We start from the raw sequence: 26,991 nt of genomic DNA on the forward strand, positions 1-26,991 counted from the left end.
ATCCTTGGGAACAAGCCTGATTTGTACTCCAGTCCCCCTGGCTGCCTACCACAGCTCCCCTGGTCGGCAGCAAGGGAAGGAGAGATGGAAGACAGGAAGGCTCCAGAAAGCAAGAGTGTATGACAAGGGGGCTAGGACAGGGAGGGGGTGGCCCAGGCAGAGAGGGTGGAGGGTGCTTCCTCTGGCACAGAAGGTTCTGGGCCGGCCAGCTGGGGTCCCTTGTCCTCTGGGCAGGCTCTTCAGACAGCCTCTAATGCCACTCCATTTCTGGGATGTGATGCCTGTTTATTGACAATCCGCTCTGTTGACCAATTAGGCTGAGCCACAATCAATTAGCCATTATGCAAATGCGCGTCTGGCCTGGGAGCTAGCCTTCCACCAGCTCACTCCTCGCTCTGTTGCAGGCTGGCCTCACCCAGAAGTTGCTCCCCGCAAGGAACACTGGGAGAGCCAGAAATCAAAAGGACAGACAACAAAAGAAAGCAGAGAAAAAAGAGACTCACCTTCACGAAGGCTGTCAGGAGCAGCTGTGAAAGCATTCCGGAGCTGCCGGAACATTCTCAGAGAGAGGGGTCCCAGGGTGGGGAAACCATGCACCAAGGCTGAGACTGCCCAAGATTCGCAGATTCACAGACAGACACGGGGTAGCAAGAAGAGCCCGGTCGGGGGCAGGCTCTGGGCCGGCACGGCCCCTCGGCCAGGATGGTTTTTCCCAGAAATAGGTCCAAGGGTGTCTGTCCCCGTAGGGCGCGGGAGTGCCACCAATGGGGCTCCCCGAAGGAGGGCTCTGTCCCAGCCTCCCGAGACACCGTCCACGGCCAGTGGGGACAAGATGAAGCCGGAACTGATGGAGTGGCTGCCGGTGGAAAAGCTTTCCCCGAAGCACAGATCCACCTGCTGCCTGATTTGGTGGCGCCCACAAGCTAAGGACGGTGATGACGCTTTCGAATGGTTCACAAAGTGACAAGAGTGGTCCTACTTGGCGGCAGGGGAAAATGATATGAAATTCCAATCTCAGCGTCCGTGAATGAAGTTTTACCGGGACACGCCACGCGCACTGGTTTACGGAATGTCACTGTCCACGGCGGCTTTCATGCTGTCGAGCGGCCATGAGCCCGTCAGGCCCCGCACCGCACGGTTCCAGCTCAAGGCTGGGGGCCCGGCAAGGATGTGCTGAATGTCCTTTGGGCACCAGGAAGGAATCCGGCGGAACACTGTCCGAGAGCACTCAGACCCGGGGAGCCTGGGTGCTCGCCCAAAAAGCCAGTGGACCGATGTTCTGGGTAGCGGGGCGCCGTCGGGCACTGCCGCCAGCTGTCTCTCACTCCTGGCCCCAAGCTGACCCCTCCTCAGCCCAGACCCGCCCCCAACGTCCCCACAGTCTCGGCGACATGCCAAGAGGGTGCTGTCGCTTTGCCTTCTCCCCCACCCAATGCCAGGCATGTGGCCTGGAGGGGTCCACACTGTGGAGAGGGGCCCTCCGAGCCAGGATGGGGGTGTAAGGGACATCCGTGGGGGGACAGGACTCTGCATCACGGCCATAATCGCGAATCCAAACAGCAGGATTTGGGAAGTGCCAAATGAGCACCCACAGACGCAAAAGGGCAGGGGTGCGGCAGCCACACAGGCTCCAGCACGAGACCTACCATCGCTCGGAGCCAAGAAGGGACCCGAGCAGCCCTGCCACGCAGAAACAGGGCTCCCATGTCCAGGACTGTCACAAGAGTGCCGGGGACGGCCTGTGTCCTCCCAGAGAGGAAACCGTGTGGCCCAAGGGCCAAAGGACTGGCCTCCCAGGAGCTGGTGAACGAGGAGTAGGAGGGAACCTGACTGACAACACAGACACCACCTGCCCCCAGGCCCACTGACCATGTTCGGGGAAGTCGAGGCCTGAGAAACACATTTGCAGAAGAGACAGGACGGAAGAGAGGGAGAGAGCAAGGAAGGAAAGGGAAAGGAGAAAGGGAGGGGAGGCGAGGGAGGGGAAGGAGGAGAGGAGGAGGAGGGGAGGAGGAGGGGATAGGGAGGGGGAAAGGCGGTGGGGACAGCCTGCAGCCACCAGCCAGGTGCAGAGTGGGAGTGGCTGGGGCAGCACCCCCAGAACCAGGCAGGGCGCAGTGGCTCGGGCTCCGGGGTGACTCACCTGCGTAGGAGCTTGGCCTTGAGTGAGGCCCGGGAGGCGCTCCAGGTGCTCAGCTCTGGGCTGCTCAGGGCCGTGGGCCGGGTGTGGTCGAGCACCGTCAGGTCCTTGCCTTGCTTCCACAGCTCATACCGCTCTGGCTGCAGGATGCGCACGAACACGTCCATGGAGATCTTGACCATGTCCTTCCGGCACGTGCACTGCGGGGGGCAGGGGACATCTGCTGAGCCTGTGGCAGGGTGAGTCCCACCCCGGCCTCTCTCCTTTCTAGAACCTCTACCTCCAGACAGGAAATGGCGCTTTTCCGCCCCAAGTGGAAGCCGTGCCCTCAAGTGGGAGCCTCTGGCCCACTCCTGTGGGGTCACAGCCCCCGCCCAGCACGAGGCCCAGGGCTATGACAGCAGACCCTTTGTGCGGGACTCAGGGGTCAGCAGGCAGACAGATGCAGCTCAGGAGCCCCAGGTCACAAGGGTCCAACCTCCAGCTGCCCACGTGTCGGCTCTAACCGAAACCTGCCAGCTGTCAGACATGCGTCCCCCCCAAAATGCATGTGGAGTGCTTCCTAATAGCAGTCATTTTGAAGGTTAGGAAGAGGGGAGAGCGGTCAGTCCCAAAAGGCTGAGAGCAAAAGAGGAAACAAGTGATTTTAAGAAGGTGCAGGGCACCCAAGGGCACATATATGCCTGCTCCCGGTCTCTGCCTCGCGGGTTTGGGGAGAGGAAGCCAGGACCCGGAGACTCAGCGGCTGCCCCAGGGCGGCCAGAACTCAGACTGAGAGTGGCCCGTGGAGGCAGGGGGTGGGCACAGTGTACCAGGGGGCCTGGAGCAATACTGCCTTGGAGCAGAGGGTCCTCTGTGTCTGGGAGCTTCGAGCACGGGGCAAACAAGCATGGCGAGGACAAGCTGAAATGGGGTCCCTCTTGTCCCCTCTGCTGCTGTCTAGACCCATCCCTCTTGTGCCCTGAACAACTCCCACAAGCCACATGTTCCTGGAGCCTCTCCTCCATGTCATCGCATCGTGGTGGCCCCCAGTGCCGGGCACCATGCAGGAGGCACACAGGTGTCTCAGGGACACTTAACACCTTGGGAAGTCGTGGGTCAGAAAAGCCAGCTAAAGATTCCAGAAGCTGGGCTCTAGCCAATGAGCCAAGAACCTTCCTCCATCAGCAGGAAGAACTCAGGCAGCCCTGGTCTCCGACTTACCTGTGGGATGAGACCAAGATAGGACTGGAAAATCATCCTACTGCAAAAAGGGAGAGAAACTAAGGGGCCACTGGTCTAGGGCAGGGCTGGCAAACTGTCCATAAAGGGCCAGGCAGTGGCCCAGTCACAACCTCCCAACTCTGCTGCCGTGGTTCAGAAATATCATAGGTAATACATAAACGAACATGTGTACCAATAAAACTTTATTTACAAAAACAGGTGAAGGGCCGGATTCGGCCCAGGGCCTGGTTTGCAGACTGGTCTAGACTCTGGAGGATAACGCAGGCCCTGGAAGCAGGTGGCCTAGGGGACCCAAGGAGGTGGTCTTGACCTCCGGGTGCCCCTCCTGCCTAAACTGGACACAGTCCTTACCTCCTTATGGGGACAAATATACCCAGGAAGGCCTGTCCTGTGAGTGCTGACCAGAGGCCTCAGGGCAGCCACCCTTCAGGGACACGCCCGGGGCACCTGCATTGCAGCCCCTGCAGCTCCAACTCTGAACGCCTGCCTGCTCAGAATGCTTTCAGCCCCTCTTTCTGCCCCCCTATCAAATAAACAGGCTTAGGAGAGGCCCATTTCCAAAATCGTAGCTTAAAACACGTTTCCATTTTAAACACGCATCTCACCCTCCTTTACAACCGTGTCACTATCACTTTCTCAATGGAAATGGCAAGAAGGAAAGGATGTAACTGGATCCAGCAACCGTGCCCCTTGCCCCGACAAGCCCTTCCATGCTTGCCCCATCACTGAGGACCCCCATCTACGTGGGCGCGTCGGGGCTGCGGGAGGGGCTTCAGGAAGTGTCCTGAGGAATTTCCTGCAGCCCCAGCTCCCACCCCCACTCCCGCCCACCCCCCAGGGCTGGATCTGGGAGCTTGGACTTGGGGACGGCAACAACCTGACCATGCCAAGCAGGAGGGAATATTTATGGACAAGCGATTCCCAGCAAAAGCAATTCATTTAATGAAAAACTGTGCAGGAGAGAAAGGCTGGCGGTGTAATTTGGCTTCTGAGTGGCGGGAGCACAGATGGTGCCCGTGTTTCAGATTCCTGGCCCGGGCCCCGGCCTCCCCAGAGCCCCCATCGACAGCGGCTTAAGGGATTTGCATGGAGTGGCTCTGCAGTTGCTTTTCCTTAAGTAATTAAAAAAGGCACCTGTGTGCACCCCGGAGGGGGACACGTAGATGTGCTCTGAGGAGCAACGCCGGGTGGCCTGGAGGCTGGCCCGTGCCCCACGGCCCGGCTGGAGCCGCACTCCCTCTCCCCCGGTTCTGGCTGCGGTGGGGCTTGTGGCCCGTCGGGGAGGATTCAGGAGCAGCACGGGCACCCAGGGAGCAAGCACTGGGTCCGGGGAGGGAGCGACAGCCGCTGGGATTTAGGACACGGCCCCATCGCCTCCTTGGCAGGGCAGCTGAGCTCGGGGGCAGGCGCCACGGACCCACGGGCTCCCGTCGGCCCACCAGTTAGGGAGGTGAGGTTGCTAAGGCCGACAAGAAGACCCAGCTTCTCCTCCTGGGGCCGAGCGCGCCAAATCCCCAAGAGCCCTCAGCACCGGGTACCTTGTGACTGGGGCCATCACAGGTTGGTGGTTCACTGCAGCTGGCCGGCCGGCCGGCCGGGGCAAGCACAGAGCCTCCAAGCTGCAGGGGCTGCTCGGGAAGGAGGCTCAGAGTGGGGGCCGGGGGGGGGGTTCACGGCAGGCTCTTCGGGACGGCCTGGGCAAGGCCTGGGCAAATCGCTCTGTTTTCATTCTCCCTCTCCCACCCGCCGTCCCATTCCCAAACCGGAGACAGGCATTTTCAAGGATCTGCTGGAGTCACTCAAGCTGATAGTTTCCACTGCTCTCCTACCAGCTCCCCAAGTTAGCAGCCCACACCCCGCCCCCATCAGCACCCGCCACAGAGCGTGTGCCCTCAAAGGGAGCTGGCTGTGTCGTTAGTTTCTGATGAGAATGGGGCACAAATGTGGGGAGGAGGTCTGAGGGGCCCCCTGCACCACGGCCAGGGCACAGAGCCCCCAGCCGCCAGAACCGGCTGCCAGCCCCGGGGGAGCGGGAGGTGCGGCTCTGGCAAACCCTGGATGAGGCGCGGCCACTGGCCATTCCTGTCACTTGAGGCAAGCGGGTCCCTGTGCCGCGCCTCCCAGGGACCTCCCCGAGGAATTGAGGAGCCCAGGCAGAGCCGGCCTCCCCTTCGGTACCAACAAGACCGCACGTGCACACAGGAGGAACCGTAAGGAGGCTGTTCGATGGCCGTGGGCAGATCCGCACGACGGTGCCCAGTGCCGCTGCTAAGCCTTGGTCCGGGGCACCGTGTAAATGACAGAAACGTTCTTGGGACGGATCTGTGATCTCAAGAAATACAACACGCACGCTCACAAGTACAAGGCCGTCATGAACAGAAATCTTTAGGAAAAGCCAAGCTCCTTCATCAGACACCCACCATGGCTCTTTCAACTGTGGGGCCAAGCCATTCGTGTGCGTTGACTTTTCTAAGTCTCTTCATTGGGCAGGTATGTCATTTAGGTGGACGGTAGGCCAATGACAGAAAGTGGGCCAAACGTGGCCCATGACCCGTCTGTAAATAAAGTTTTATTGGCACAGCCACACCCACCACTGTGTGGGTGCTGCTACAGCTGAGCAGAGCGGTCCCATGGAGACCATGTGGCCCACACACCTGCAAACACTCACAGGTTTGCAGAATCAAGTTGCTGAACCTTGATTAAAGGGGCAGAATGATTTTCACAGGGTAGCCCGAGGCCTAAGGACCTCAGTGGGGCGTGTGCCAGAGGCCGACCCCGGTGAACTGTGTAAGCCCCTACAGACACGTGCTGTGGACTGAGCTGTGTTCCCCCCACCCCTTCCCTAGGCTGAAGCCCTAACCCCTAATGTGACCGCCTTTGGAGATGGGAACGTCAGGAGGTAAGTACAGTTAAACCAAGTCCTCTCCCCACTCCATGCAAGGACAGAGCGGGGAGGCAGCCGGCTGCAACCCGCCTGGGGGCTCTCACCAGAACCCAGCCCCCAGGCACCCTCTTCTCAGACGTCCAGCCTCCGGAACCACGGGGGATACATTCCTACTGTTTACAAGCCACCCAGTCCGTGGTCCTTTGTTCCAGCAGCCCGAACTGCCCGGGACAGGTGTCCTTGTACACACTTCCCACAGTCCTGTTCTTGACTGACCACAGCCGGCTGCATGCTCCCCACTAGCCGCTTCTGGAATCCAGCTCTCACCAGGTGCCAGGAAGCACCTAGACCCTGGGGCACAGAGGCCTGGTCTCAGGTTCGGCCTCCTCTAGGCCACCTATCCCCCATACCTACAGCCCAATCTGGCCATTCACTGTGAAAACAGACCCCCCTGGAGGCCAAAAGCACCTCAGGGGGCCTGGGCCAGCTGCCCTTCACCCACGCCTGGGCCCAGACCCAGCCTCAAAGGGTGCCCCGGGGGCTTGAGAGGACCAGCCCCGTGCTGTCTGGGGGCTTTGGGTCCCCTCGTAGCAGAGACACTGGCTCCTAACCCCCCAGCCACAGATCTCACACGCTCTGCCTGGAAGCGCCCGGCGTTTTTGATTTTACGAACCCAGGCACACACAGACAGAGGAACACAAGCATGGAGGTCTCTGAAATGACACCTGAGGAACGAAGGGGTCGGGCCCTGGGGCGCCTGGGTTTGCTCAGAACCACTACATCTGCGCCTAGAGCGGCAGAGGGAGGGCGAACAGCAGAGCCGGCGCAAAGCCTCCTGCAGCCCAGCGCAGTCGGGCCCGGAGCGCACGTAGGTGTGAGGGGCCCCTGACTTCCTAAGGTTGTAGGTGAGTAAGAATTAAGGTACTGAGATCAGATTCACCCACTGTGAAGCCACACAAACCCGGAGCAAGATGGTCTCAGACTCTGAGCTCCAAGAGGGTCCCATCTGCCATGTATGGACTATTCTGTGCTCTCACCTGGCGAGGCTGAATCGAGGGGGTGTCTGCACGCCGGGCCCTCCCTGCAGCAGCTCTCGGTGGCATCAGGGAACAAAAGACACACAGAGCCCTCCCCTGCTCGCTGGGAGCAAGGACCTCCCGTGCACGCTCCTCGTCCTGCCCCTCCAGTTACTGCTGCTTTTGACCAGAGAGGCACCTGGGGGAGGGCCAGTGGCAGGATGCCTCCTCACCCTCCCAGGAACTGACTCCCTCGGACATCTCACCAGGGGCCCCAAGGACGCTGGTGGAGACGGGCAGAGAGGGGAGGGGAGGCGGAGGGGAGAGGAGGGATGAAGCGGGCAGAAGCCTGACAGGGCAGAAGCCCAGCCGGGGCCCGGGCCATTCCCCAGACAGGGCGTTCCCAACACAGAGCCTCCTGTCACAGCCACACAGGCCTCTGTGACCCCCAGTGGATCACTCCTGTCAGAACCACCCAAAAGGCCAGGGATCTTGAGAACGCCAGCCAGAGGCTCAACAAGAAGCACTCTTGTCACTTCCAGATGACAAATGACAAGAGTTATGACCTCGGAGTTTAGGGGCCCTGGGCCTAATCTGAGCGCCGACCTGGGAGCAGGGAGGCTGTCACCCCAGGTTGGAAGACATATCAAACAGCCCGACATTCATGCATGTCTCCCAGGATCTGCCGCTAGGACCAAGGAAAATGAGAAAATAGTGCAGGGTGGAGATTTGCCTCTGGTTATCATAGCAGGGGCCCCAAGCAGAGACAAATAGGGTTTTTCTTTCCCAAGCATGAAAAAATAGAAGTTGGCATGTCGTCAGGCTCAGAGCAGGGGGGGCTCTCAGGGCCCAGCGACACTCTCGGCTCGGGCTGTCCGTGCCACAGGGGGCAGAGGGCAGGCTCAGAGGGCCCACAGAGCCGGACCAGCACTGGGGCTCCCGGCACTCAGGGCAATTGGCAGCAGGGACTCCCAGGCCACCAACACGAGACCCTGACTCCCACAGGGGACCCCACTGCAGGATGATTACCGAGGGCCACCACCTAATTCCACCTCTCCCTCTCTGGGCTTTAAAGCAAAAAAAAAAAAAAAAAAAAAAAAATCAACCTATTCATAGGAATCAATAGTAAAGCCCATAACATCCTCGAGGATCTCATTTATTAGCAGTCCCATGGCCCCCACTGTGCAAAGCACTTCGCCACTGCTCACGGGAAGCTCCCCAGCCGCACGGGATGGCAGGCAGGGCCCGAGTCAGCAGCTGGCAGGCAGCCAGGGATCCGTGGCTCCTCTGGGACTGGGCGCCCCACAAGCCCCTCCGCTCCCCATCATGGCCCAGGACACATCCAGCCACCGAGGGCACTGGAGTTTGCCCCACTGGATCCAGGGTCTCCTCTGCAAGCACTTTTGCTAAATATAAAGAAAGCATCAACCTGCAGGCTCAGAAATGCGCCCAGCATCCTCCTCGGGAGGCTGGCGCCATGCCTTGCCTACAGGGACAGGGACGGGACGGGATGCAGAAAGTCATTTTAATAGACCTTTCTATGGGAAGGGGACCAGCCTCATGCTGTTGGGGGTTTTAAATGAGACCACGCAGGCAAAGCTCCCAGCCTGGAATGGACAGATCAGTCAGCATCGGCACATATCCGATCATAAAACAAGACCCCTGCCTCCTATTTCTCCAGCTCCTCCCTGTGCTACTCATCTAGCGAGAGAAAAGCAACAGAAGCGTTTCCCTGCGTCTGATTCCTAGGCCTAGTGCTTTGTTCTCAGCTTCTGAGGAATTACCCTTTACCAGCCATCATACCCCCCCCCGCAAAATGACCGAAAACATACAAAACAGTGCATTTTTGTAAGGTAAGATAAAAAAAAATTGAAAGCCAGACCCTCCTTTAACATCATGGAGCAAATGGAGAGCCCTCCCATGCGCTGAGCTCCACCAGCTGACCCCGCCACACACACCTGTCCTCAGTGACCCTGAGGCCTCCGTGGCTCCTCAGCTGTGGGAGCCTTGGCCCAGCTGGGGTCTGCGCCCTCCTCTGCCTCCGAGCCTGGGCCCCGCTCTGTAGGTCTCTGTGGGCTGGACTTCCGACAAGGCCCTCCCCCCCACAAAAGCTGCTTCCGGGGGCTATGCACCATCAGCCTCAGGTGCCAAGGGAAGCAAACACAAAAATTTTCCACAGACCTTGACCTCCCCCGACTGACACGTGGGCCCTAAATGCTTGCCATCTGCAGAACTTGGGACCTACCATGTGCGGGGTGGACCCCACCGGAGAATGAGGGCTCCCGTCTTGCCAGCAACTGCTCACTGATGCGGGGGAACCCGAGGCACACACAAACGGAGCTCAGAAGAGACTTTTGGGGACCGCCAACACTTCACAGGGTACAGCCCGGGGAAGACCAGAAGGAGTGCAGGGGCCCACCCAGAGCACCTGCTTCTCACCCAGTCTTGTGTCTCCTTCCAGAATGTTCTCTACCTACCAACACAACATAGATGGCCTTTTCTTTTTAGACAGAGGACAGCCCACAGCCACTGTTTACACCCTGCCTTTTCCCCAGGACGCATTTTCGGGGAATGCTCCACCTGAGAGCCTGAGGAGCCACCTCACCCCTTTCTCGTGGCTATATAGTATTCCAGCGTCTGGCTGGCTCATCACGTGTGTGCGCATTTAGGTTGTTTCCAATGTTCTACATGCTCAAAGATCCTCGATATCCTAAAATTAATACCATCACGGCTTGAGTGAAGTACTAACTTCACTTCCCTCAGTTGACTCTGCTGACGGCAACCACCTCCGGGTTTCCGCAGAACGAGACGAGCTTCTGTTCTTTTCGTTTGGCTCTCTTCACCCCCATGGGTGCCAGTCCACATTCTTTAAAATGCTAATGCTGGTTTTTTAAAAAAAAAAAAACGCTCATCACTCCCTTACCGGCCCCCTCCCCTCCCACAGAATGTTTCAGCTTGTTTACAGGCTCCCCTCTGTGTCTTCCCAGGACCAGAGCGGTCAGGGCTCACCTGCAGGGACGGACACCCCTGACGACGCCCGATGTCAGAGTCACCGACCACACTAGTGCAGGGACGGCCGTTTCGCAGAGGTGAAGACTACTCAGTCTGCCATGGCGAGGGCACAAAGCCCGCAGACAGCCGGGTCCCCCAGGCGCCCTGCTGAGGACAAGACCGCTCTATGCGGCTGGAGGTCGGGCCGTGGGAGGCCCTGGGGGACACCGTGGGAAGGTTCACAGCACTGCACACTATCCAGTCTGCATCTGTCGGGCACACACTCAGACCCCCGAGGGGCCCCAGGCCGGGAAGTCCTGCTGCGGGCTGCGTTCCCTCCCAGCACGCCTGGCCGGCCGCCCTCGCTCTGATCTGTGCCAGGACACGCGTGGCACGCAGGCTCCAGAGCCAGACGCTGGTCACGGTGAAAGTGGACACGTCACTGCAGGACCCACGGCAATCGCAACGCCAGACGCCCCTGCTGGGAGCCCCAACAGTGGGTGGTCTGTTGCGGCTGCTTCGGAGCCCATGGGGTCTTGTTTGCCGAGTTTCCCCCCATTTAAACAGCACCGAGCTTTACTCAGGGGCCGCCTTTTTTAAAAAAGATGGAACTGACATTAGAGTTTGCTCTTGTAAAAGAGCAAACTGGGACCGGGAAGACACAGCGCCGGCCTCAAGAGGGGATTATTAAACGTACTTCAGGGAAATCATCAACCCAGATGGCATCTGAGCGCAGGGACCACCACGCAGCGACGCCGGCTCCGGGCCTCCGTCGGGAGCCAGGGCGGCCCACAGCTCACGGCCGCCGACCAACGAGCGGGCCGCACGCGCGCCAGTGTGTGAGGCTGGGGCACCCTCGGAGACGGCAGGCCCCGCGTGGTGAGGCCAGGCCTGCGATGAGCCCGTCGCCCGCAGAGCGGCACGTCCAAAGCCGCACGCCACCCTCCGCCCAGCAGACGGCCGGCACGGCCGGCACCACACGTGCCTCTTCCAGAACACTCGGGCTCCCAGGCACTCGGGCCCACAAAGCGTTAAACAACGCCCCCCTGAAAGGGGCAGAAACCCAGCCGAGGAGCCCACATCTGCTCGTGATGGCTCACAGACACGGCGGCCCCCTGTTTCTGAGGTAATTACCAACGCCGCAGCGAGAGACAGAACAAACCAGTTCATTAGGAAATCCACTGGAAGCTCTCAGAAGCGCTTCATAAACAAAACAATTAGGTGCATGGCTCCCAGGGCTCCCCTCGGCCCCTGACTGTGGGCTGCCCCCCGGCAGATCCCACAGCCGGCCAGGCGGCCGAGGTCGCTGGCCTTGGACCGGGCCGATGCAGCCCCCAGAAGGCCGGGCTCCAGCGTCACCCTCCTCCCCTTTCTCTACGAAGGAAGCCTCCTCCATGTGTCGCTGTCCTCTCGGGCCCACAGGTGTGACCCTGCCCACCAGGACGGCCCGGACAGTCCTGCCCGTCTGCAGCCCGGGCCCTCCCACCTCCATTCCGCACCGACGGCAACGACCAGCACCATAACATTAATAAAGCGGGCGCCGGGCGCTCAGGGCCAGGCGCTTCCCAAGCACATTCCCACGACACTGACAAAGGCCACAGAGGAGGACAGCACATGCAGCGGAATCCACAACAAAGCCAAGAGGCCTGGGGGCCCTCGGGAGCTACTGCGTGGCTGTGACACACCACCTGCACAGGAACGGACGGAGTGACAGGAAGCTCCGGGGCAGGAGCGAGGGGAACACACACTTCACACAGCAATCTGCTGCGAGCCCCATGCACCTGGCTGCCCAGCACCATAAATCACAGGGTCAGCGAGGCGCAGAAGGGCAGGTGCACAGCCGGACCTCCAACCCGGGTGGGTCGCGGCTCCCCATTCCTCCTCACGCCTCCATCGTCACCCCCAGCCCGCCTCCGGCCACCTCCACTTGGGCTCCTGGTTAATCGCTTACCAAAACAGAAGGCACACGATCTGAACAATTTGGTTCACATTTTACAGTAACAAAGACCAATGGGCCTCAGGCTGGGGCATCGAGGAGAGGCCCCGCACCCTGCGTGCAGTGCATCTGGGGGGCTGGGGGCCCTCTCCCCTCTTCCACACTCAGCAGAAGCCCCCTCCCTGCCGGATGCCTCTGAGGGGAGCTGACAGTTCCCAGGGAAGCTGAGCTCTCGGCAGGCGGCAGCCCAGACAGCTGGCAGAAAATCAGTTAAGTGCACCCGGGCTCCTGGCCACTCAAACAAGGTTTTAAATCTCTCTCGCTCTGTTTAATCCGCAGTCAACTTCTGCACCTGCCTTGTGGAGTGGCCTGGGACGCCAGCACCACCTCAATGGAGGAAAGAGCCCCTTGTTGGGCTTTGCCCAGTGCCAGCCACCACGGGAGCAGCCGGGGCTGCACTGAGCTAATCCAACGTGGCGTGCAGCCTTGTAGGACTAATTCGAGTTCAGACCTAAAAAGGGCGGTGCGCGCACATTTATTTTCTCTGGGCGAAGCTGGAGCATCCCTCTGATCTCCCCCGATAGAAATCCCACTACAAAGCCTGCCCGTCTGAGCACGTGCCCAGGGAATTCGGTCCTTGGAAATGGAGCATAGGCCTCAGGAGGCGACTCCTCCACCCCAGATGAGCACTGGACCCCTGCCAGGAGGCGGCCGCCAGCCTGGAGACACCTGCGGGCGGGAAGGGTATACTCCAGAACTCTCAACAGGCACCTGCCTCCGAGTGGGATGAGGGAGACAGGCAGGGCGTGGACGTTCTGGGTTCTTGCTGCAATGACCTTGGCAAAGTCACTTGACCTCTCTGGGCCTCGAGAGATCACAAAGTTCAGGGTCACCTGGAAGCAGGGTGGTGCCACCAGCAAAGGAGAAGGGAGAGAGGCAGGGAGAGACACAGGGGAAAGGAGTGCTCCCTCCAAGGAGCGATCCAGCTGAGGGCTCAAAACAAACCAGCAGTAGCACGTGACCAGGGGCAGGCCCCACACTTGCTCTGCACCCAGGATCTGTAGCATCCTCGGGTCCCTGGACCCCTGCTCACTGCTCCACCTCTCACCCTCTCCCTGTAGGCCCAGCTCTCTCCCGGGTCCATCCTACACCCACAGCAAGTGCTCAGCAGCACTCAGGCAGCTGAGTCTGCATGTGACTTTCTATGCTCCCCTTGGTCCCGATGTGGCGGGGGAGAATGGAAGCTGGGCGGGAGTGACCTGGTTTGGGCCTGTTGGCTGGTTTGGTTTTTCATTCCCATTTCTAAAACCAACCAACAAAACCACCCCTACCACGACAACAGCAGCCCAAACCTTCCACCCCTGGGGGCTGCAGGGCATTTATGGAAGAAGCCCACAGGAAGGGCAAGATCACTCCTCCCTCCCCTGAAAAGCTATACTTGTTTGTTTTTTTTAAAGAAAGTTGTAAAAAAGACAGACACATATTGAGAGTGTATGTTTTTAAGGGACCCAAATTCCACCACACAGAGCTAACATCCATCAACATTTGGGCACCCCCCACTGCACACACCCGTATAGTGGGGTTATACATTTGTCAAAGTGCCAGGCCCCTCTGTTCCCCCTGCTGGGGACCTGGAGCTGGCAGGAAGTCCCCCCAATTTGTCCCTGTAATCACTGCCTCCTCCTCTGGGAGTCCCAGCCCTGACCCTTGGGCACTCTCAGTGGTCTCTGCTCACCCTGGCCCCCCAGCTGGCTTCTCCCTAATTACGTAAAACCCTGGGGGCGATTTCCCTCCATCCACCTCTGCTCCAGATGGAGGCCCAGAGCTGCGCCCAGGACACGGGAAGCCCGGGAAGCCAGGGTTTTCATCTGCTGCTGTGCCTCGGGGGCGGGGCTGTGGGATCCAGAAACTGTGGCAGGAGTCTGGGACACAGAAACAGGCCTGGGAGGGTACAAGCAGCCATGTGGTTCTCCTCTTTCACACCGATGGGTCACGAAGGTTAATGCCAGCGAAGTGGCTCAGAAAGGAGAGCCACGGAAGAGAGCAAACACCCAAACACCATGTCAACTCGACAGTGACCCAGGGCAGCTCAGCCTCCTGCTGACTGCGGGGGGCGGGGGTGCTCCGGTGTGAATTCTGTCAAAGGAAGCCAGGCCAGAGAGCGGACCCTGGGTGCAAGGCCCTGAGGAGCTCCCTCTGAGGACTCTGGTAAGAGGCTACAAGCCCGGCGGCTTCCTTGGCCCGCGGAGGCAGACCAGCGCCCGAGGCCTGGGCCTCCCGCTCCACTGTGGGAAGTCTGCAGGTGAATGGCAGCAGCATGCTGGCATCTGGCCTGGCCTGCTGGTCAACAGCAGCCATCAGCACCCTCACAGGCCCATCCAGAGGCTCCAGAGGCGGCAGCCACGGCGCTGGGTGTGGGTCACGACGGGGGCCGACGGGCTTGAAAGAGCAGCCCCTCTGATGCCAGAGACCCTGGGAAAAGGCTGGGAAAGGGTGCAAGAGGCAACTGGTCGGCCCTGACCGGCCCAAGCCGGGGCTGACAGGAAAGGCTAGAGTCTGCCATGCCATCAACCCCCTAGCACGCTTCCTCTGCAGTGGCAAAAAGGCAACTACTTTCAGTTTTGCAGGCCAGGTGGTCTCTGGAGCAACCACCCAACTCCGCTGTTGCAGGCAAAAGCAGCCAGAGACCGCTTGTCAATGAATGGGTGTGGCTGTGTGCCAATAAAACTTTATGAACATGAAATCTGAGTTTCGTCTTAAGTGACATGTTGCACTGTCTTCTTGTGATTTTTTGCACAACTCTTTAAAAATCATTCTCAGGTTGAGGACCACACAAAGGTAACCTGCCAAATTTGGCCTGCGGGCCCCTGTTTGCTGACCCCTGCTCTAGAAGAAGAAAGAACACAAATACCTGAAATTCACAGAGGCCGGCCAGGTGCAAGAATTTGGCATCTAATGTGCCAGCACAGAGGGAGCATGACAGAAAAGGGACAAGGGGGGTGGGGGGACTTCCTAAGAGCCTGAAGTAGGTGAAGAACCAAGTTGAAAGTTTCTAAAATCTGGAAAGTGGTTGAGGCTCCTGAGTGGCTCAGTCGTTAAGCGTCTGCCTTCAGCTCAAGTCATGATCCCAGGGTCCTGGGATCGAGTCCCGCATCAGGCTCCCTGCTCAGCGGGGAGCCTGCTTCTCCCTCTGGCCCTCCCCCATGCTCATGCTCTCTCTCTCAAATAAATAAATAAAGTCTGTTAAAAAAAAATAAAAATAAAAAATAATAAAATCTGGAAAGTGGAGATGCTCTCCCTGGGTTCCAAGGAAGGTATCAGAAGGAACTGGCCCAAGCACAGATGGGGGTGGGCAGCTCAGGCCGGCAGAGAGAAGCCCTTGCTTAGGAAAAGCATCCTGGGATCCTCCCCCAACCCCACTATCCATTCCCTAAAATGCGGCCAAGGAGCCAGCAGGTCCCTGAGAACCACCCGACCTCAACCATCTCCCTGCCCCTGCCGGGTCCTGCCTCTGACACACCTCAGCTATGGCTGTCTGCGAGGGGCCAGGTGCCTTCGCGGCATCTCCGGCCTCGACTAGTTACTGGGCAGCAGAGCTTCGAAGAGGCAGAAACCGCCAGCCCGTTCCACCGCCGAAAAGCCTGCGGGCTGCCATCCAGCACTGCATGGCCAGGCGCCCCATGGCCAATGGCCACTCCCGGCTGAAGTCCTCGCCTTCCTGCCCCGCGGTCGGGGCAGCTGGGGTGGCTCTACGTGGGAGCCCGGCACAGGGCCCGGCCACCCGCCTGAACCCCGGCTTGCGCAGAGCGCTGCACACCACTCGCTCAGTAATTTCACGCTACACCGCCTGGCAATGTAAGCGTGAAGGCCCAATCTAAGGCGGCGCTTCCCAAATGTCACTTGTTTGTGAACACATGGCTGAACCCAAAATTGCTTTTAATATCTGGGCAGTCCCTGCTGGCCCCACTGCAGTTCCGGTGCTGACAGCACCTCCAGGACAAGCCTGCAATCTTGTCCAGAGCTTACAACTCAATCGCAGCTCCCACCGCGGCCGGGGCTCTCGGCGCACACAGGCCCCACAGAATTCTCCGTGCACGGTCTCACCGTCCACAGTGCCCCATGGTCACGTGAGCAAAACCACACGCTCCAGGACATTCCATCATTCCTTTAGCTCAAAAGAAAAAGTCCTGGGGTGCCTGGGTGGCTCAGTTGTTAAGCGTCTGCCTTCGGCTCAGGTCATGATCCCGGGATCCTGGGATCGAGTCCCACATCGGGCTCCCTGCTCAACGGGAAGCCTGCTTCTCCCTCTCCCACTCTCCCTGCTTGTGTTCCCTCTCTCGCTGTGTCTCTCTCTATGGAATAAATAAATAAAATCTTTGGGGAAAAAAAAGAAAAAGAAAAAATCCTGATGCTCCCACCTCTTCTCTTTCAGTGAAGCCCAGCATCTCTGCCAAAGACAGGACCCCCCAGGATAACAATCCCGACACTCCTAACCCCCCAAGTGCCTCTCCAGTCTCTTTCCTGCAAAGCTCAGTTCCTTTTCTGAACTGCCCTGAAACAGCGAAGCTAGAAAAGTGAGTGGTTAGAAACATAAAGGGGAGCCCATCCGTCTAGCCCTGAGCTGCCCACCAGAGGCAGGACGCAAGCCACCTGTGTAATCCTTCGGTCCAGTCGCCACACTCAAACCATGAAAAGAAACAGGCAAAATTCACTTTAATGATATATTTGGTTTAACCCAATCTATCCAAAAACATCGCCTACATAACCAGCACGAACCAATTATCTGCGTGATATTTCATGTCGCTTGTCATGCACCGAACCTCGGACATGGCGTGTGTTACCCCCACAGCTCAAGGCCACGACACCCACACATGGCCAGTGGCCTCCGTGCCGATCCCCACGGGGTCACGACTGCTGGGTCTTGTGAGAAACCCTCCAACTGCCCTGGTCCTGGGCGCTGACTTGGAACTGGCCAAGCGATTCCTCGGAGTAACCCCCAGGCTCCAACTTGGGAGGCTGATGGGAAGCACCCTGTTTTCACACCGCACTGGCCCTGCTGGAGGGGGTTCTCCTGTTCCTCGTGCCCCAGTGCTAGAGAGACACCCATGAGTAACTGGGCTGTCTGCAGTGGAGAGAGGCCGATGGGCTGAAACCCTGGGCCAAAGCCTGAGCCCAGCCTGACGGGAAGAGCGTACCACCTTCTGCAGAGGCCGGAACAGGGGCCCAGGGCTGTGGCGGCAGTCCTCGGAGGAAGGCCCTTGGTACAAGCCTGTTCCCACCAACAGCCCCTCCTCGCAGCAAGGCCCTCTGAGACCCAGAACAGCAAATTTCCAGGAAAAGAATCAGAGGAGTCCTCTTGCCCTTCAGTGATCTCCATGGACGGCCCAGACACCAGGGCCCAGAGAGCAGGGTCTGCTGGGGAAGGAAAGCCCCCGGCTGCAGGTCGCAGGCCCCATGCCTCCTCCCTGCTCGTTCCAGGGGAGGAACATTCTGGGGATGAGTTCACTGAGGATCCCAGAATCAGACCCTGGCGGAGAGACCAGGCCCCTGTCAAGTCTAAGCGGAAGCCACAGAGGCCCTGGTCCGAGGGAATGGGCTGAGAGGGGCTGACCCCCCGTTTAGACCCCTTCGCAGGCTCTGCAGGCACTTACCTGAGTGGCCACCTTGCCATAATCAATCCACCGCAAAGTGGCAAAATTGGTAGATTCTGCACAGTTGAACCCGTGATTGAATCCAGCATGGTAGCCATAGGGAAACGTGATCATGAACTCCCCAGCTTCCTGTGTGATCTGAGGAGGAAAGAGCCGACAGGTGAGCAGGAGCAAACAGGCGAGGGGCAAGGCCTGGAGTCAGGAATGGCGGTTACCACGCGGCTCCCCTACTGGAAGCAGAGCCGGCCTGGGGCAGGCAGAGGCTGGTGGCCGACGCCACCAGGAGCCACCAGCCGGCACAGTAGGGGCACGTGGACTCAAAGATTTCCCAACAAGTGCCAGGGAGCCCCAACTTCGGCAGCCAATGGACTTCTGCCCAGTGGAAGGTGGCTCCGCCTAAGTCCAAGGGCTCCAGCCAATTTCCCACGGGGCAGTAGGTGTGGCCGTGGCCTGGACAAGAGCTGCCACCAGCCCCGGGCGGGGCCCCAAGGTGACCGACGCATGGGGCTGTTGAGGGCCACGCCTCCAGGCACTCTCGGGAGGGAGGGGTTCTCCTGGTCTGGAGGCAGGTGGTCGTGTCCCGCCTGCTGTCCACCGTAGGATGTTCGGAAACGGCTGGCATCAGCCACAGTGACCCCCCCAGCACAGGGCGGGGCGTGCTCTAAGTACAGGGTCTCGCCCTTGTGAGGAAAATAGGTCTAGCTGCACACACGAAACATTCCTGGAAAATAACCTAAGTCCTCTGGCTGTCATAAGCCTGGGTCTGTCCCTTATATCCCAGGAGGTGGCTCCTTCCAAGTGAGGTCAGAGAGGCCGGAGAAACGGCGTGTTATAAGGACACAATGTCAAGGTCGGAACTCTGTCAAATGAGCTGATGATGGTTCCAGACCTACTCAAATGGTCTGATCCAGCCTCCAAAACAGAGACCCCAAACCAAGGAGCTGGGTGTGAGTGAGTGACAGGGAAGAGGGCCCACGAGGAGCCCAGACGGAAGCTTCTGGAACCTCCACCCCAAGGCCTGGAGGAAAAGGTGGGAGCTGTAGCCTCCCGCCCGGACTCCCTCTCTCCTTCCCCCCGGGGTGGCACTGAGCCCTTCACCCAAGCACTCCAGAAGATGTGGGATCCAAAAGAAAGACAACAAGTTAAAGTGGTCAGTGTCCCAGAACATGAGAGGTGGGGCTGGAGGCCCAATTCACGGATGTGGAAACCGAGGCTGGTGGCGAGAGTGTAACTTTGAAGTCCTTGACTGAAGATTTGGTAGAAGCCACAGATTACAGGTTGTCTGGAGTTGGGAGTAACCAGCGCCCCGAACAGGAACGGACCACAGCAGGCAGCCCCCCACCCAGCAATCCCCCCACCGTGAGATGTGCCTCGTCACTGAGGAGTACATTTCTTTCTCGGGTTTCGTGAAATGGCTTCGCACGGACTGTGCTCTTGTGTCTGCCTCTGTCCCTTCTCGCTCCTAAAGGGAGCCGCGCTGTGTAGATGTATTGCTGGGTGCTTCCCCGTCCTCTGCCGACAGACCGTGGGCTGTTTCTGGAGTGGGGCTCTGGTGAGTGTTCGAGAACGCATTGGGGCCCGTCTACTTGCAGACACATGCCTGCATTCCTGCAGGGTCTCCTGGCGGCGGCACATCGGGTTCCCAAGAACCTGCCCAGCAGTTTTCTGCGACGGTCCCCCCATTCAGCATCCACGCTGCTGGTGGTGGGGAGTCCCCATCGCTTTCCTCCTCGCCGGCGTTTGGGGGTGTTCCTCCAGGTGGGCCCAGGATCTCGTGGTTTTGATCCCCTTTCTCTGAGGCCTACGACGCCTGGGTCTGCGTCCCTTTTGCAGGGACCCCCTTTTGCAAAGTGTCTCCTTCTGCCCCCATTTATCAGGTTGTTCACCTTTCTACTGTAGCTTTGTAGGAGGTCTCAGGCTTGCTAATCTTTGTTTATTCCTCCAGAGAGATGAGCAGGAATTGCTGGATTCATTTAAGTCACCAAGAAGAAGTCAGACCCTGAGGGGGTGGGGGCGTGGGGGATGGGGGGGCGGAAGACTTCCAAAAGCCAACCACAGAGTCAAAAATCAGTCAAAACTGACACAGCCTGGAGAAAAGCCAGTCCTTAAGAACATGATATTTTTCTTTTCAAGTAATGAATTGTACCAATCAAGGGAAGTCAGTGTGCATTAAGTTATATTTTAAAATTCCTGTCCAAGTGACAGGCGTGTGGGGGATGAAGCCCATGCACAGCAGGAGACTGGGGTGGGGAGAGAACACTCAGTGTCCCAGAGGCGCCAGCAACCCCCACCCCCACCCCCCACCCCCGGCACAGCAAGGATTCTCTGGGCTGGCTCCGTGCACCGGGCTGTGTGAAATGGGTGGTAAATACAATTAAAATTAAAATGTAGGGATTTTTTTTTTCTTTGAAAACGTAATTACTCATTTCCTTATCCTTTTTGAGCTGACCTTGGACAACATCATCCAGCCCTCCCGCCGAGCTGGCTTGCCTGCTCCCCTCCCTCCCTCCCTTCCTCCACCAGGGTACCGGCAGGCACGAGGCCTGGCATGAGCGGGGAGTCTCCCGGGCATGCTGCGGGGTCCCCGCAGGGCCAGCTCTGAGAGCCTGGGTGTGAGGGGAGGTGCCTCCGGCCCCCACTCGGGCAGACCACAGTGCCTCACCTTCCCGCACGACCCCTCCATAAACCAAGGCCTAGAACTGATGTGCTCAGGCCGGCAAGGAGATGATTCTCCTGTCACAAAACCAACATCCTGGTGGCTTCGTCTCAAGACCACGGTGTCCATCCTCCGTGTCACCGCAGTCCACATTATCCCGACAATAAATTAGAAGGCACTTGGGATGACGGATAGGCCGTGTGGCAAAGTCATAAGCAGAGCAGGGAACACCAGCCCACACGCCAGTCATGGAGGAAGCCTGAATTCAGCTGCTTCCCCCAGCGCTCGCAGGATAAATGAGGAAGTCCATGGCAGATTACAGAAATACACACTTTTAATTATTAAAAAGCTCGGCTATTGATCTGCTTTTTCTTCTAGAAGTAAATACCATTACAAAGATTTATAAGTGGAGCGTGGGAGTCACTCCCCCCCCGGGCTGCCAGGAATTCAGATAAGGGGACCCACATGGACCCGGACGGGGCATTCATCTGGAGCCTAACGCTGCTCCCTGCTCACTGCTGGCCCAGCCTCGGCCTTCGCCCCGCAGGCCCGTGGGCAGCTGAGGGCCGGGCTGGTGGCAGGGGAGCACGGCCTCTGAGAGCCAGCTGCCCCAGGGCCAGGAGGCCACCGCCTTCGGGTGCTTTCAGGCATTTCGTGCACCAAGCACAGTGCTGTGCGGAGAGCGACGCAAGGGAGGGGACGCCTCTGACCGGCCTCTCTCTCGCTCTCTCTCTAGGAAGCACCGCCTGGGAGAACGCTCTCCACAACCCACAGGAAAGCAAGTCCTTCTCACTCCTGGGAGCAATGCCGTGTCTGTCCGTGAGGTTCCTGGTAACCGGCGGTGTTCAAATCACAAGACGAGGAGAGGAGACGGAAGCATGGAAACCTGCATTTCTCAGGGCAGAACGTGCCGCGCTCTGATGGACGAGCCCGACAGCGAGAGCGAATCCCCGATCTGAGCACTAATGCTGTGGGCGATGTGATTGAAATGTCAGAAGCAATTTCCAACTCGCTGACACTCCTAGCAAGAGTGCGGCATGAGGATCTGATTGCAGAACTTGCTCCCGTACCCGACAAATGCTCTTGTATGGAGACCCTCAGGAACCAGAATCCCAGGAGGGGCCTCCTCTCCCTGGCCTGCCATCACTACCCAGCCCAAAGTCTGCTCGGGCCTCTCCGGAAGGTTCTGGGCACATCCCTCTGGTCCAGACCACCCTGGGGACACAGGCCTAGACCTTCCCATCCAGGAGGCTTGTCTGCAGGGAAAGGCTTGCCTGCGGTGGATACCTGCCGAGCCCCACCCCAGGGCAGAGCCCCCAATGAAGGCCCAGACCCGGGTGCTGGCCTTCCACCCCCCACCCCCCCACCCTGACTGCCCAGCTTCAGGCCTCATTCATCACAGCCTTTCCCGGGGACAAGCGGAGCACTCCCTGGACCAGCAAATTGAATGAGTTCACAGTCTCCACGCTGTGGGAGAGCCAGATAGTTCATTTCTAAACAGGTATTCATTCTTGCAAAGGACGTCTGCAGTGGGCCATGGGCTGCACCCAGAGATCAGGACGAAGCGGGGGGCGGAGGGGCCTGCCCAGTTGTCCTGTGGCTTCCTGGGAAGTTGGCAGGAGCTGCCCATCCACTGCAACCCCAGCCCTGTAGGACCCTGAGGGCAGGGGCGGGGGCAGCCAACAGGCACACAGGGCAGGGGACTGAGCGTGGGAGTGGGAGTTATGTAAGGCAAGACCCCACCCAACTCTCCCCTCTTCCATCCTCATTCCCCACCACGGTAGAGCTGGAGGCTGACTGCCCAGCCAACCTGCCCTCCCCCCTGGCTTGCCAGTGTTCTAGAACCTTCTGCAGGCTTAAGAAGCCAGCTTCCTGGGACATTGGTGGTCCCCTCAGCTGGGGCCCCAGCAGCCCCTACGTACCCGGCTGAACGGGATCCCGTACTTCTTGAGGATGATGGGCGAGATGAGGGTCATCTTGTGCCGCAGGAAGGCATCACAGCCCTGGGAGCTCCCGGGGAAGAACCCTGGAGCAGAGAAGATGGGCATCAGTCTGGTGGGCCAGAGCTGCGCAGGCCTCTTTGGGCAGCATTCGCCTCCCATCAGGCCTGCAGCTCCAAGGGAACAAAACGCACAGGACCCTGCCGGTCAGCGAGCCCAGAGCCAAGGGTGGGCCAGGGCCATCTGTGCAACAAAGTGTACCCCCAGAGCCACAGATGGGGTGCAGGCCAGGGCACAGCTGCACAGAACTCCCCTCTGAGCACTCCCCACATAAAACCCGCCACGTGGCATGCGCCCAGTCGCTCGGCCAAGGCAATGGTGCAGCCGGGGAGACGGGACACGGGAGCAGATGCGCTCAACCCAGGGAGCCGTGAGCAGTGCCCCCCCCACAACCAAGTCTGCAGCAAAGAGGGAGGGGGCCCCCTATGTGGGCACGGGCTCCCCTGGGCTCTTCCCACACGTGGTCCCCGCGGCAGGCGGAGGCGGAGGCTCCGCCTTCCAACTGACCGTCCGAGGCCCACGGTGTGCTGGGAAAGGGGCAGAGCAGCCTGGGCCAGGCCTGACCATCTGCTACCCACAAGGTGGTTCACGTTTGGCTATGCTTCCTGTCTCACGGCATATACCACGTAAGTCATTTAAAACAATGTTCGTCAAGTGCACGGAAGGCAGACCATCAGCTCTACTTGCTCAGAAAATGTGTTTCACTAACTCACTCACTGGCTGAAGCTCCCACCAATGACATGTAGGTCTTGAGGTTAAAGAAAAGCCCCGGGATTCCACGCAAAGGTGCTGGGCTCCTCACCCGAACCGTCACCGAGAGGCGGCCAAGAAGGGCTGCCTCACAAACTCGGCAAGGTCTGGGATGTGCCACAGCAGCAGCCGGTTCTTCCTGGGGTCCAGCTCCCTCCAGGACGGACCCCAGGAACAACCGGCCTGGGGACCCTCCCGGGGGCCGACCCAGACCGTGGGCCCCCAGCCTCCAGGCCAGTGCACACCCCCGACGGGTGGCCAGTTAGAGGGCACACTCGCGTGTGTATGGATGTGCTGTGTACGGACACAGGGCCTCACCCACACACCTGCTGGTGGCGGGGGGGGGGGGGCTTCTAAGCGACAGTGTTGGGGGTGGGGGCTGGGAAGCCTGCCGGCAAGGACACAACTGTAACTGCGAGGTTCTAGAAAGTGCGAGGGAGGGGCGCCTGGGTGGCTCAGTCATTGAGCGTCTGCCTTCGGCTCAGGTCATGATCCCAGGGTCCTGGGATCGAGCCCCGCATCGGGCTCCCTGCTCAGCGGGAGGCCTGCCTCTCCCTCTCCCACTCCCCCTGCTTGTGTTCCCTCTCTCGCTGTGTCTCTCTCTCTGTCAAATAAATAAATAAATAAATCTTTTAAAAAAAAGAAAAAAAGAAAAAGAAAGTGCGAGGGATTACTGAATCCAGCGACTTTCCTCGGTGCTAAAAGTGTTTCAATTAGAGTTATAGCCCCTGCTGCCCGGCCCGTGGCCTCTCTGCAGTCCCTCTTTTTAATGCACAGTTTAAGTGGCTCTCATTAAAGTTCTAATAAAGGCGCACATTTCAAGTGATTAGCACCAATAATGCGCCAACACATTAATGCTCTCTCTGTGGGCTCCACGACTCTCCCAGCGAGCCCATTCGGAGCTCGGCTATTCATTTTCCATATTCATCGCAAACTCATTCCATCCATCTCAATAATGGAGTCTGTGACGCATGTCCCCCAAAAAGTTTGGAAGGGACACGGAGGAGGGCAGTGACTCACTTGCCCTAGAACCTCTCCCATCCTCCCTCTGAGGAGGGGCGCAGGGGAAGCATGAGGCCAGCCCTCCCACCAACGCCACACCTTCCCACCCTCCCCCAGGGCAGACAGCCCTGGTCCCCGTGCCGAGGGGTGACTTAATGAGTCCACACTGATCACAAAGCAACGATGGGGTGGCCCCCACAGGCCTCTAGCTCCTGGCTCCTCCTCTCCCAGCACCCCGCCCCCCGAACCTCCCGCATGTGCCCAGAAAGCAAACCAGGCCAGATCTAGGGACAGCAGGGCCTCGGGGACAGGAAGGACGTGGGGAGCAGGCCCAGCTCCAGGGAGAGTAGCCATGGCCCCAGAGGATCCCGGGTCTAGCTTTTCTAGGTGGCACTCAGATCATCCAAGACTTTTCTTTTCTGATAAAACAGGCAGAGAGAGGAAGAACACGCTGGGCGCGGCTAACTGCAAAATCCCAGGGGACACTAAGCAGAGACGTAGGCAAGGGCGGGTGATGCCAGCCCTGTGGTCACCAGAGAGCACCCGGGTGGACCATTCAGTGGCGCTTTCACCCATGGCTGTGTAGGGGAGAGAAGCTCAACAGTGGCCCCCCAAGATGTCCACGTCCTGCTCCCCAGAACCTGGGACTATGTTCTCTTCCGAGTGGCAGGGGCTCCACAGACGGGATTAAGTGCAGGACCCTGAGATGGGGGCCCCGGTGTCCCCACAGGGTCTCCATGGGAGCGAGGCAGAGGGAGGCCATGTGACCACAGACCCGGCCACAGGCTGGAGCCAGTGCCTCTGGAGGCCGGGACGGGTGGGAGAGCCTGCCTGAGCCACAGGAGGCGCCAGGCCAGCCCACGCCTGGGTTTAGCCCAGCGAGGCCCACGTTGGACTCCTGACCTCCAAACACGAGGGAATGAGCCTGGGGGGTCAATCTGGGCTCTTTTAGGACAGTTTCAGGTTCACAGCGGAAACAGAATCGCGCTGTTTCGAGCCAGTGACCCCATGGTGATTTCTGACAGGGGCAACAGGAAAAGAAAACAACGGGGAAAGGTATTTTTTAACTTATATTTTGAAATTAGTATTTGTAGTCTAAATTTGCATTGTAAAAAAATACGGTGGGAAAACATTTTAATTTGGTTTCTATTTTAGATCTTAATAAATAAGAGAAATCGCCCTCTGCTAGGACCTGACTGGCATTTCCACGGTGAGACGCATGCTCCTGATAGTGGGGTTCAGCCCTGCCCGTGAAGACAGAGTCCGGGTTTCCAACAGAAAGGTGAACACGACAACAGGGCCTGCCTCGGGGCTGGGCAAGCCTGGGCCTGGGGGTCTGGCCCCACTCTCTGACAGGCCTCCCCCTGTCCTCATCCTCGGGGCAGCTGTGTGTAGCAGCCGTTTGCTAGCAGATGGGCAACTCTGGGGGCAGCTAGGACGGGAGGCCCATTTTCCAGGAAGCTCCACCATTTCCATCTCCAAAGTCAACACGGGCAGGGGAAGAGCACGGTGGGCATTCTTCAGGGGAAGGCATGAGGAAGGCACAAAGGACAGCAGCAGGCCTCATGAGGGAGGCTGCACCAACGCTGAGTGATGGCTTCTGGAAGATTTCATGGCTGCCAGGGGAGAGGGCTCAGGCTGCCTGTCACCGCCACCCAGAGGGTCAGGGTGATCGGATGGGCCCCTGCACTGTCCCAGCAGCTCCTGAACAACGGGGCCGGCTCCCCAACCGCCCCGCCAGCCTGGGGGCTGCCTGCCAGTGAGGGCCAGACTCTTTGGGCCAGCGGGGTCTCTTCACATTGTCCCAGGCGCTTACAGCCACCTGGCGTCAGAACAGAGAGCAGGGCACCGTGACGGGGAGCAACGCGGGAACCCCACCAGCCCCTCTGTCGGGGTGGTCGGGGGCCTCAGCGTCACCCAGTTGGGGGTCTGGCTTGTCTCCAAGGATCCTACGTCCTGAGGGTCTGCCTTTACCCCAAGTGGTCAGTGCCTCCTCTCCAGACACAGCCTGGGACCCTCCCTGGCAAATCCCCTCAGCCCAAGAGACCCCTGAGGGGCTGCTGGAGGGGATGTCTGCAGAGGGAGCCCAGGGAGGCAGCCCGCGCACACACAAGCAGACAGCCTGCGGTCACCATGCAGCTGCGGGGCACAATCACTGGACTGCTCGTTTTCCAGACTAAACGCAGACTGTAAGACCTAGAGGAGGGCGTGATGTAGCACCAGGCGCCGGGAGGAAGACAAAAGAACGTGGCTGCCCTCCCCGGCCCGCGGGGGCCTGCAGTCACATCTGGCAGCTCCGTGCTAACAACCCGGGAAAAACAGAGTTGAAAGCAATGGCATCCTGTGCATCGTTCACGATGTGACAAATCCCATGGTGGGGGGGGGGGTGGCACAGCAATCTGATCACGAGTGGGAAAGGAAATGGAAAAATCAGACAGTGACATCTTCCGGCACGCCACCACACCCAGAGATGGAAACTCGCATAAAGAGGGAGACCCAGGACCACGGGGCTGCCGCCCCCACCCCCGCACGGCTGCCCGCCCGCAGCCCAGCCCCCAGCCCGGGGGCGCGGACACCTACCGATGGCCAGCCGCTCCAGGCGCTTGCCGTGCTCAGGCGGGATGGCGTACCTACGAGAGAAGGGAGGCACGTCAGACGCGACGTCGTGTGGCCACCACGCATCTGAGGGGCACCGGGGCTGCGGCCACGGCCTCAGAGCAGAACTGAGCCGCAGCCACCGT

General features: G+C 59.2%; 1 protein-coding gene across 1 annotated transcript in view; it reads right to left on the minus strand.

The window, feature by feature from the left end:
- Positions 1 to 2,139: 2,139 nt before the first annotated feature.
- The window catches only part of LOC118005814 (lysine-specific demethylase 4B), a 69,373-nt gene continuing 44,521 nt past the window's right edge, over positions 2,140 to 26,991 (minus strand). The window contains exons 6-9 of the mRNA XM_034998091.1: positions 26,831 to 26,880; positions 22,421 to 22,524; positions 17,843 to 17,980; positions 2,140 to 2,340 (exon numbers count right to left, since the gene is read on the minus strand). Coding sequence (XP_034853982.1) covers positions 2,140 to 2,340; positions 17,843 to 17,980; positions 22,421 to 22,524; positions 26,831 to 26,880 — 493 coding nt within the window. The remainder of the gene's footprint in view (positions 2,341 to 17,842; positions 17,981 to 22,420; positions 22,525 to 26,830; positions 26,881 to 26,991) is intronic.

Source organism: Mirounga leonina, unplaced genomic scaffold, assembly GCF_011800145.1.
Source record: "Mirounga leonina isolate KUSES-001 unplaced genomic scaffold, KU_Mleo_1.0 Mir_94, whole genome shotgun sequence".
Lineage (NCBI taxonomy): Eukaryota > Metazoa > Chordata > Mammalia > Carnivora > Phocidae > Mirounga > Mirounga leonina.